General features: G+C 43.9%; 1 protein-coding gene across 2 annotated transcripts in view; it reads right to left on the bottom strand.

Moving 5' to 3' along the window:
• Positions 1 to 4,252: 4,252 nt before the first annotated feature.
• Positions 4,253 to 11,752, bottom strand: part of SUPT7L (SPT7-like STAGA complex gamma subunit) — a 15,989-nt gene continuing 8,489 nt past the window's right edge. For both annotated transcript variants that reach the window (XM_015410145.1, XM_015410144.1), the window contains exons 3-5: positions 10,776 to 11,100; positions 9,507 to 9,744; positions 4,253 to 4,720 (exon numbers count right to left, since the gene is read on the bottom strand). In XM_015410145.1, the coding sequence (XP_015265631.1) occupies positions 4,455 to 4,720; positions 9,507 to 9,744; positions 10,776 to 11,100 (829 nt within the window). In that variant the 3' untranslated portion in view covers positions 4,253 to 4,454. The remainder of the gene's footprint in view (positions 4,721 to 9,506; positions 9,745 to 10,775; positions 11,101 to 11,752) is intronic.

The following is an 11,752-nucleotide window of genomic DNA, read 5'->3' as shown; positions in this document are numbered from 1 at the left end:
TTCATCTAGAAGTTAAATACCAGAGTAGACAAAACAGAACTTTGCAAAACCCTATAGGCCAAAGCAGAAACGAGCAAAGCAAATGCAAAACTGCTCCTCCCAAATCCATCCTACCCAGGCAGTACAGAAGGATACCATTGTTGAAAAGCTGCTAAGAGGTCCAAGAGAGTCAACAGAGATGCTCTTTCCTGATCAGCTGGCTCCTACAGATCAAACAGGGTGACCACAACAGTTTCCATGCAGTATCCAGGCCAGAAACTAGATTGAACAGGTTCTAGATAATTGATATCCAAAAATGTTGTTGTTCAGTCACACAGTCAAGTCTGACTCTTCATGACCCCATGGACCATATCATGCCAAACCCTCCTGTCTTCTGCCATCCTCAGAGTTTGCTTAATTTCATGTTCATTGCATTGATAACACTGTCCAAAAATACTTGGGAGTATTTGCAAGGTTTGACCATGCCTAGCGTACACAGCCCCAGAAAATGAGATCAGTCATGCAAACAGGACCCATGCTTGTACAGAATTAGAAAGCTTGTCCAAAGGCACTAAAGATTCCATAGTTGGCAGAAAATAAAAATATTGCACACAGAAATACCAATCAAGATACTCCTGTTCCGCAGGAACAGGTTTAAAATTAGAACATGTGTACTGAGACTTCACATATTAATGGATGATTATATGCAGAGACAGACAGGAAAAACTGTAGTTTTATTTATCTTTTGATAACTCCTTCTTTTGTTGTTACTTGCAGGTTACTTCCCCAGCTGAGTGACCTGAAGTAGTCTTCTCTGAAGTGCAAGCAGAGTGTTCCCACATTACATTTTCCCCATCTTTCCTTCAAGGAATTCAAGGAAGTTATACATGGGTCTCCGATTTTCAATTTTATATTCACAACAACCCTTTGAGGTATGTTAGGGTAGAAAGAGTGATTGGCCCAACGTCACCTTGTGAGTTTCATGACCGTAGAGGTTTGAACTAATCTCCTGAGTCCTAGCCTGAAGGGGACTAATCAATACACATTATCTCTTGGCATCGAGGTCTCAGTGGTTACAATGGTTAGAGTGCTCTTCAACCTCGTTTACAGAGCCTGCCGATCAAGTTTTGCAGTCCTTGAATAACCATGATTCAGGCACTGCTCCTGGCTCAACAAATTACAGCAGTCCTTTTCCACATCAATCTGAATCGTACCCCCCCCCCCCCCCCCATATCCTCCCCTTTTACCTATGTTACTCCATAAAATGTCACATACATTGCTGGGTGTTACGGGCAAACGGGTTAGATCTAACGTTCCCCGGCTCCACCTGGTAGCTCTTATCCTGGTGGTAAGTAATCCTACCAGAGTCTGCCCTAGTTTACCATACACAAAGGAAATGCTTAAGATATTTTTAAAAATCTTGAACAGCCTTTTAAGGCTTGAGTTTTATGAACTTTACAGACCAGCAGTTAAGAACATACAGAGGACAGAGAACTTGGAGACCCCACGTCCCTCAGTGGTTTCCTGGACTTATTTATTCAGACTTCGGGCCTGTAAATGTATTGCATGTGAGCCACCTTTCTCAACTACTAATGTTTAAAGCTTTATGTCTATATGATCAACTGAGCAAATTCTCATTCTGTTCCTAAAAAATTATCACCCTTGTGACTTGCTAAATCAGGCTTGAAATGTCACTTTTGCTCATGATAAATGTCACTGGAAGTGTACGAAACACTGCACGGAATTTAAAAGTCTTAATCTGCAAAAAGAAAAGAAAGTCAGCAGCAAGCATACAAATGTTTGAAGCAGGACTTGGGGGAGCATACAGGGAAGAGAAAGGCAAATACTTTACTGCTGGTTTAAGAATCTACAAGCCAGTCTGATGCATTTCTAATCTCTCTGCATAAACAGCTGTCTGGAAAAAAGAGAATCAATATTGTGTCTCCCACTTGCACTACAGCTACATCATCGAATCAATAGAGGCTGACTTTTCCACTGTATTTAAATGTAAACATAAAGTATGAGAGCACTGCTTGTTGCCAGTGCTGGTTGCATAGTTATGTGAGGTGGCAAAGGGAACACTAAGAAAGAACTGAAGACAGAGCATATTCTGTTCCCAGTGAATCATGGGAACTGTAGTTTTGCAAAAGGCAGCTAAGAAACAAAAGACAAACGGTGCAAAATTACAACCCTAGAACTCCCTGATGTTTGTAGTATAGCTGTTTATAGTCCATCATTAGCCTTGGAACCCATCAGCATCCATGAAGGCAGAGGGACCTGGTACACACAAGAACCTTTTAAGGCAGCCATGCAAAACCAGGCTTACCAGTGACCTAGGCCAGGATGCTGGGGGGCAGGGAACAGAGAGATGGGGATTATGGAGCTATACAACTAAAAATACAACTAAAAATAAGATCCTGCTTCCTAGCTATATAAATATGAACCTGGGGTACCGTGAGTACACAGTTCATATTCTCACTGAGTAGCAAAATAATATGTGGTGTTCTTATTGGTGTGGACAGAACATAATTGGCCTATTTTCACTTCCATTATTTCCTGTTTGGGGTGGGGAAGGTTTTTTGATCACCATGAGAAAGCATGAAGTAACAATATGGATTCCGAGATAACGCAGTAGGGGTTGGGGAGGTATGCAGATCCCACTACTTGAAAGTAAGTCCCACTATGTTAGATGGAGTTTATTCCCAAGTATGCATTGAAGTGCAACTTTAAAGCTCTCTGTGCATGTGGTACCCCAGGGCCATATTCACTGTTTTTATGGATTGGGAGTTTGCCACACAGAAAATTCAAATAGCTAGAAAGCATGATCTCCACTCTTCAGTGCTGTTTTTCACTACCAAATATGTTTTAAAGCACAAGTAGGTAAATGCGCAGCAGTATGAAATCCTCAAGCTGCTTTCTGCAGCTCATCAAGTTCCACAACTTTTAATTAACAGGCTTTGGAAATGAGCAAATGTAATTAAGTTATTTCAGCTACATAAAATGCAACATTTCTACAGACCTCTCATTGTGCCTTTTCAGCAGTTAACAAGGTATGCATCGTTGTTTTAATCCATTCTGCAGTCCACTGAAGTTTACAGGGTACATAATGCCTGTACTTGATTGGTTTGACGGAAATCTAGACCATAGCTCTCAGGGTAAAACTTATGGCAAAAGGACAAGGTTTGTAATGTATCCTAATTAGAAATTTTAAGATAACACCTGCTCCCTCCCTTTTTGTATTCTATTCAAATAATTAATACTGTCTACATTTGTGTAAAAAGCTAAGGGACTATTTAATCATAGATATACATGCAGGCCTGGTAACTTCTGCTATTCCAGAGAAACATAATGCAAACCCAGAATTCATTTTTTTAAAAATAAGCTTCATGATTGCAAAAGATAAACCCAAATGAAATCCCAGAAGCACAGTAAGATTGTCAATGGTTATAGAAAGTCTTCAGTTCCCTTCTGGTATTTCTTCTTGACTAGCAGGTGCAAAACAAACACATTTGCTGAATTAATATTTCTCACAGAATCTGGATTTTCTTGGTTTACTAGGTTATGTTTTTTTAATGGAAACATATAGATGAAACGTATGCAGTAGCCTGTGATTAGGAAGAAAAAAAGGGGGTGACCATTATATTGGCAAACAGAAATAGTGTGCCTGGAGCTGGAAATTCAAACTTTACTTTTTTGGCAAGTTCTGAGTTCCAATGCAGATTCATACTGGATATATGTTCCTGGCAGTTTTCGATTCAATTTAAAAGAGACTTCATCAAACATTAGTTGCAGAATTAGGTAACTGTCAAATATAGGGCACTTTCAAGCACCCTAAATAATGCACTCTCAATCCACTTTCAATGCACGTTGCAACTGGATTTTACTGTGTGAAATGGCAAAATCCACTTGCAAATGGTCGCTGAAGTAGATTGAAACTGCATTATTTAGCATGTGTGAAAGTGCACATAATTGTTGTTGTTCTTATACCACAAAGAAAGCAAACACCAAAACACAAGTTACACTGTTTTCAGAAAGATTAAACATCTGCCCATCTAGAAGCTCACGGATCACACTGCCATATGAAATCCCAACAATCTGAAACAAACCTTACTTTACCACCACAGCTAGCTTTAAGCACGAATAACCGTCCTTTACTCAACCCGGTGTAACGATGATCTTTGCTTAACCAAACCATCCAATTATATCATGGCATGTCTGAGTTCAGAGCCAGGTCCATTTCATACCATCTGGTCATCCATGAGTGTGGGTTGTTGTTTTTTTTGGGGGGGGGGGGATGTTGCAGAGAATATTCAAAGCAGACTGCAGATAGGCAGTGGGAGGGCCAGTCAAGACAAAGCATTGCGCACAACAACCCCCCCTCCCCTGTTTCCAATTCAAAGTAGAACCTCTTGGTCAGAATCCTGTCTCACTCCTCAGTTCTTTGTTGAGCCAGTTCAAGGTGTTGCCCACCAAATTCACATCTTCTTCATCCTTTTTTTGCTGCGCTGGTTGAAGACTGGCGAGGATCCCATTAAGCTATCTGGAGAATGAGAGGCATAACTGCTCTCGGAGCCATTTGGGCTCTGGGGCATGCCGGCCTCGCTCATGCCTGACATGGGCTCCTCAAACACGTCACTGCCCAGGACTCCATGGTGCCCATGGACGTTGCCCTCCTCACTCTCCTGCGGTTCCATTTTTACAGGAGCCAAGTTCCACAGAGGCGAAGTGTTCACTTCACCACCTGGAAAGGATAGAAAGAGAGAAAGCTTGTTAGTCATGAAAAGAACATAAATGTGGCTGAGGGGGGGGGAACAGTGTGACTAGTTTAAACAAAGGAATATGTGAAATACAGAAACAGTATAGAAGACCTTTTTACGTTCTCATTATCTCTCACATAGTCATTGTGCAGAAGCTTTTAGAAGTCTGAATGAATTCCTTAATCAGCAAAACAAGTTAAAAGAGAATGGGGAACCACAGAGATCCAATACTGAATAAAAGGAAGCATATGAAAAAGAGGGGAAAGTCTTCAAAGCAACGTTATGATTGCTCCGCTTCTTTCTTGTCGTTTCACACACTGTCTAAAAGTACCCAGTGGGACACTATTCAGCAACTTGGTTGCCAGCATACGCAGCCCACTGCAAAGAAGAGAAGGATTTGGAAGGAAAAACAGAACCTCTGCATTCTTAATTAGAAAACAATAATCCATTAACAGAAAAGCACCAATAATGCCAGCACATTAACCTCTCAGTCTCACACAATAAACACTAATACCAGAACTTCAAGATGAATCATTTGGGTTCCCAAATAATCTAGGAATAGTACACTGCATCCTCCCCACCCTCAAGTACGGGCATGTTTCAGAGGTACTGTAGGGGGGAAAAGCAGAGTTCCAGCAAAGGGTCAAACAGGTTTGTGTTTTCAGTGCTTCAAATTTGAGATTTAGGCTCCCATCAATATAAAAGAGCTCAGATTAAGGTTAATAGAAAGATCTTCAGGTTGTTGGGGGGAGTTGTTTTGCTTTTTTTAACTGCAACATACAGTAATAAGTGATTACAGCTCTGCAAATGGTTTAAAAAAAAAAAACCACAGAAACAGTGCCTCTTGGGAAACGAGAATGTCTTAAGAACCTTTTCCCAAGAAGACAGAGACCATGAAAGCAGCAGACTTGAAAGCCCTATTGACTGAAACATTTGATGAAAAGATGGAAACTGTTCCAGTTCCAACATGTTTCGTCCCACGCTCCCTATTATGCTTCAGTTAGAATGGAGAGCTTCTGGGTGCAGGAAGCATTACAGCTCTAGTCCTTGAGTGATCTGATTGAAACAGACAAGTATACTGGTTCCAATACAGATGACAAAACAGGAAACTGAGGACAACTGCCTTGTTAATGTAACCAACTGAACACTTTCTGTATGATACTAAGCAACTCTTTCTGCTGCTCTGAACTACAAAAGCCCTGTACGCATAACCCCTCCATGTGCTGACTTAACAAGCAGGGGAAGCATCCATGTGTTTGCTTCCACCTTGTGATCAGCAACATTTGGAAAGCAGTACTCCATATCGCCGGGAAGGACTGTACATGTGGACCCTTCCTCCATGCACACACACCATGCAGATGACTCAGAGATTAAACAGAGATGGGACCAACACACTCATGCCCTCTCTCCTCTCCCCATGCACTCAGTCAACCTGCAGAAGGTCATGCCCTCTCTCCAGTTTGTACTTTAACCTATCCTCTTAGAAGAAATAAAAAACTCAAGTGTCCAGCTATTTTCAGGCAGTCACATTCAAAAGATGAAGGACAGCTAGCCTTTTCAACTCCCATACCATTATAGGGGAGCTGCGGTGGCTCAAGTGGTTAAGATGCTGAACTGCAGGCTGTGGAAGGTCAGTAGTTCAGCAGTTCGAGACCCGAGTGTGCCACATGATGGAGTGAGCTCCCATCTCTAGTTCCAGCTCCTGCCAACCGAGCAGTTCGAAAGCAAGAAATTGCAAGTAGATAAATAGGTACCACTTCGGTGGGAAGGTAACAGCGTTCCGTGCTCCTTGGTGTTTAGTCATGCCGACCACATGACCACGGAAACGTCTTCAGACAGCGCTGGCTCTTCGGCTTTGAAACGGAGATGAGCACCGCAACCCTAGAGTCGGACTCGACTGGCTTTCGAGCAAGGGAACCTTTACCTTTTTACCATTATAGGACTGAACGCCACATAGGAAAGACCATACTGTTTATAGACTGGCAGATGTTAACATATAACTAATGGACATTTGTCACAATATGGGTCTGTGGGCCCATGTGGGTTTGCCACAGGCAGGACATCCCTTCCAGGGGTCTCTCTCTTCCCACACACACCCTCCTTTCCCCCCCTGCTCCCTTCAGAGCTGAAGCAGACAAGGGCCTTAACGGACTGCCACCACTCTGGTTCAGGTCTTTACTAGAAAGGCCCAGAGTGCCCTTCCTGCCCCGAGGCAACCCCCTTTTTAGTCCGGGCATGTCCTGATGTATGGCCAAATTTGAGGTATGAAGAATCCAGGCAGAGTAAAGAAGAAACACCTTATTAAACAAATACAATAACAAGTAAATAGGAGAGAGGTTATGCAAAAGGGGCAGATTTAATACAGGGCAAAACTCACAAAGAAAGAAGCCAGCCAGAAATCAACAAAGCTCCCTGACGTTGGCTGTCTCACTTAGTCCCTACTCGAGCAGCAGCGGGAAGTGCCAGCTAGGGGCCAGGAGTTCCCCGTCCCCAGCAGGGGCTTGGCAACCCCACTTAGGCCCAAGATCATGAATGACAACATGGTGTGCTTAGTTTTGATAGGCCAGATGCAAGTCCAGCAGCACGTCAGAGACCAACAAGATTTTCAGGGCATGCGCTTTCAAGAGTCAAAAGCTCCCTTCATCTGCTGTTCTACTGCAGACCAACATGGCTATCCTCTGAAAATTACTCTGATATATTAGAGGTTATTACTTGCAACAACACTGGCATAAACAAAACCTATCACACCACTGAAACTAAACAGACATCCTGGGAGGGAGCTTGCAAAGAATCAAGGGATGGGAGATCTGATCATTTCACCAGCAGAAGATAGGGGGAGGTGGGAACTTACAGGGGGGACACAACTGTCAGCCCCCGTGATAACACAGCTTCTGGTGTGACCCAGAAGCAATGGTGTTGGCCCTGATGCAACACCGTCTTTTCTGGATCATGCCAAAGTTGTGTCATCACACGGAGATAACATCCCCCCATCACTACCCTGTTTGGCCAGCCAGTTTCTGCCTGCTGACCAGGTAAGGCATCAGCAGGCAATGGTGAAGATTACCTGGAAGTAATAAGCGGGCAAATGGCAACCCACTCACCCCAGATCCCAAAAACTCCCCGCCTGGGCTTCTGTACACTCTCACAGGGACTTGAACTGGCTGAATGCCTCCCCCACCTCCCTTCTCCTTTTGGTTAATTTACAAAATCATTCCAGGTAAGGTAGAAACCCATACCTTGTCTGTGGGTGGCCCATTCATCAACTGATAAATAAATAACAATAATATTTCAATGTATTGATCCCTCAATCCTTGCAGAGCTGCCGGCTCTAAGCGATTTACAGTTACTCATGTGTAGACACGGGACTAACAATGATGGGGGTAAGGGAGGACAACATATATAATTTTTAAATCACACACACTTTGTAGACAGGGAGTTAAGGGAGGGGGTAAGGGAGGACAACATATATCATTTTTAAATCACACACACTTCGTAGTCGACAGGGAGTTTGGTCAGCTGTAAGAATCAGACGCGTCCCAGAGGCATTCTTTAGTCGGCATCGCTTGAGGTCGTCAGCATTTTCTCAGTCGCAGCGCACCACTGCCACCGTCTGGCCGGAATGGCCCATTGCAGGCTTTTCTTTGAAGCTGGGTAGATCTCTCTCCGCTTTTGAGCTTACGCACGGACCTTCCGTTTGTCGGCTAACACTTTCCCACTGGGGGGGGTTAAGTGTTATTTGCTTCACTACTGGAGAAAGTGACAGACTGGGGGGCAGACCAATATGTAAATCATACTGCTCTCCCCCAGATCCCTCCCAGAATCTATGGACCGTAAGGGGCTTGAGCAGGCTGACTCCCCCTCCCCACTTTTTCCCTTTTTGGAGCATTTTTAATTCTCATCATTTCATTAAGTTACCAATTATATTCTTCAGCATAGCCAGGGAGTCCCCCTACAATGTCTGTGGGTGGCACCATTGTACTGGTCTCATCATCCACACAGGGGCCATCCACTTCACTGCGACAGTAATTTCACGACACCAAAACCTGAAAAGCTATAAATAGTATGCCCTTTTGCTTCATAGCCTTTCTTTAAATCTATCCATTGCTAGCTAATTATTATATTTTAAAGGATAGCTGCAAGTTTCAGGAGCACAAATCACCCATGTTAGCAGGAATTCCTCAATAAATAACCTTTTCCCACCCAGATGTTCAACTTCAGGAGTTGCTAATTTTTCTTCTCTAACACCCCAACATCATCTCATATTAACAAAAAAATATTCCCAAAGCTTCAGTAGATAATAGAAATTGTGACAAATGGTAAATTGTTAATGATTATCATCGAAGTACTTCTGAGCCCCCAGAACTCTCACTTGGGCATGGCCTTTAACTTCAGGCAAGAAAGCCATGGCATGGAGGACTTTCCAGTGAGGGGAGGTGGTGAGCTTCCCTCACTGGCAGTCCTCAAGCAGCAGCAGCTGGACAAACACTTTTCAGGGATGCTTTAGGCTGATCCTGCATTGAGCGGGGGGGGGGGTTGGACTAGTGGCCTGTATGGCCCCTTCCAACTCTATGATTCTGTGATCTACAACAACAACAACAGAGTGAGGTAGGTTAGAGAGGCACTGGCCCAAGGCCACCTAGTGAGCTTCATGGCAGAGTGGGCACTTGAACCCAGCCCAACAGTCTAGCCACCAACACCCCACTGGCTCTCACAGGAATTCTGGTTTCCTCCTGCAACTCAAGGTGCCTGCCAGCCCAAGGGAATACGTACCTGAAGCTTGCGGAGAGGCTTCTGCTTCCAGGTTGGCCGAAAAACGCTCACTCTGAGCTCCGAGCACCCCCACAGGCAAAGACTGGTCCCCTGATGCTAGGTCCCCCTCTAGCTCCTCGCTCATGGGAAATGTGATGTCACTGACTGGCTCCTCTTTGATCTTGACAGGTTTGGTGTCTTCTGCTGCCTTCTCAGGGTTGACGAGCTTTTCATATTCCTCAGAGAGCTGCTTGCTGACCTGTTGGTAACCATTTGAAGGGGAGAAAAGGGAGAGAGTGATCAGCAATTTCCACACAGAGACACAGTGGAAAGGGTGGGGGAAGCGACAAGCCATGGAAGAACAAAGATGGAACAGAAACACATTGTGTGCTTTTAAACATGAGAATAAATATGTGCATGGAACAAGAAAAATGGTCTTGCAGAAAAAGCTCTCAGCATTACAAAACTATTGCTGTGAGATAGCTGAACTAGCCATAGAGAAAATAATTACATTCTACAACAGACATATTCAGAATATTTGCTTCATTTTCCCTTTTGTCCAATGAGATTAGAGTGGCAAGCTCTTGGCTTACTCCCCATTCAGGAAGAGACTGGTTTAGCTTCAAAGATGGAAATTCCTATAGGGTTGCTGACTGACCAGAAGGGAGTGACCATGACACAGCTGTTTGCGGGCAAAGGCTCCAGGTTCAATCTTTGTCATGTTTGGTGAAAGGACAGCAGGCAGTAGCCACTGCCAGACGAGATGAGCCAGACAGAGCAAGGGTCTGACTCTGTATAAGGCACATTCAAGGCATTCTGAGGATTAGTGTTTTCCATAGCGTGGGGCTGGCTTTTTACAATTCGTGAATAAAAAGTCTTTGCTTTTCTTCCCTACCTAGTCATCTTCTCATTTACTTAACTTCCTTCTAGACCATTCTGTAAACATACTCTATGGGTTGGCATCATTTGGAAACAGAAGAGTGATCACCGCAAAAGACAACTGGAGAGAATGGTCTCAGAAGGAAGGGACAGAAACTACTTTACTCATCTACCTCAAAGCAAGCAAGGAGTGCAGTGTAGGGGTTAAAGCATCCGACTAGGACCCAAACATGCCCAATAAGCAGGTAGAAAGCAGTGCCCACAAATGTGAACAGCCTTCACCCACAAACTCACTTAGCTGATTTAAATTAACTGTAAAAGAAAGTCTACATTTACCATTTACCATACATCTACCATTTACCATAACCACTATGGCAATCAGCTCACATCTGAGCATCCTTCTTTTCTCACCTGTAGCATATAGCTATGATAATCTTTAATGCGGTGTTGCCAGAACTTCTGCAGGGAAAGCACGCTGCCAATGCCCACTTCGTGGAACACCTGCTCCATGACATCTGGGAAGGGTATCTGCCCAAGCCGAGCTTCCCGGTCCACAGCAAAACGCAAAAGCTTGGCGAACTTCAGGCAGTACTCATGAGCAATGTCTGTCAGTGTCTCCAAGACACTCTCGTTGGCACACTCAAAACCTGCATGGGCCAAAATAGTGGCTATGGACTGGTAGAGAAGTTGACGGCAAGAGGTCCAGCTTAACTCCGTTACTGGCTCTCCTTTGCCTCTGTAAGCAAAAAGACAGCACACAAAGACATTAAGTAAAAACTGAAGATGCTTCTGACTTCAACAAACATTTCAGGCATGCCTAATAGCCTAGCTAATTAGAGATAACTACCCAGACACTTCCTGCAAGGTTCAATTTTTTAAAAAGTAAGAAAACACAGCAAAGATAGTGCAAATTTTTTCAGAGTTCAAAATAAAGGGTTTGCTTTAAGGTACCTTGCACAGCAGCTGCAACTTAACCTCAAGCCACTACACTCTGACCAGATTTCAACATCAGACTGGCAAGGTAAAGAGGTTCCCATGCAACTTTGCAGGGACTCAGCACCTCATGTAAAGCAGCTACATTTGGCTGAATGAGAACACCTGCACAATATCTGCAACAGTCAGCAGAATGGTTAGAAACTGCATTCTACTGAAGGTTCAACACAGTAGCAGGTCGCTCCCAAGTTAAGCACTAAAATTAAATTCTGTAAGTGTGTTCATTATTATTATTACTAGGGAGCAAAGCCCATTGTGGACGAAGACAATGGGCCCTAGAAAGGTAGGGTGGGTGGGTGGTAGATAGGTAGATGGATAGAGGGGTTTGGAGAAAGAGAGGAAGGAAGGAAGGAAGGAAGGAAGGAAGGAAGGAAGGAAGGAAGGAAGGAAGGAAG

This window comes from Gekko japonicus, unplaced genomic scaffold, assembly GCF_001447785.1.
Source record: "Gekko japonicus isolate JY-2015 unplaced genomic scaffold, Gekko_japonicus_V1.1 scaffold566, whole genome shotgun sequence".
Taxonomy (NCBI): Eukaryota; Metazoa; Chordata; class Lepidosauria; order Squamata; family Gekkonidae; genus Gekko; species Gekko japonicus.
Note: the sequence above shows the minus strand (reverse complement) of the source record. Positions and strands in the feature narration are given on the sequence as shown.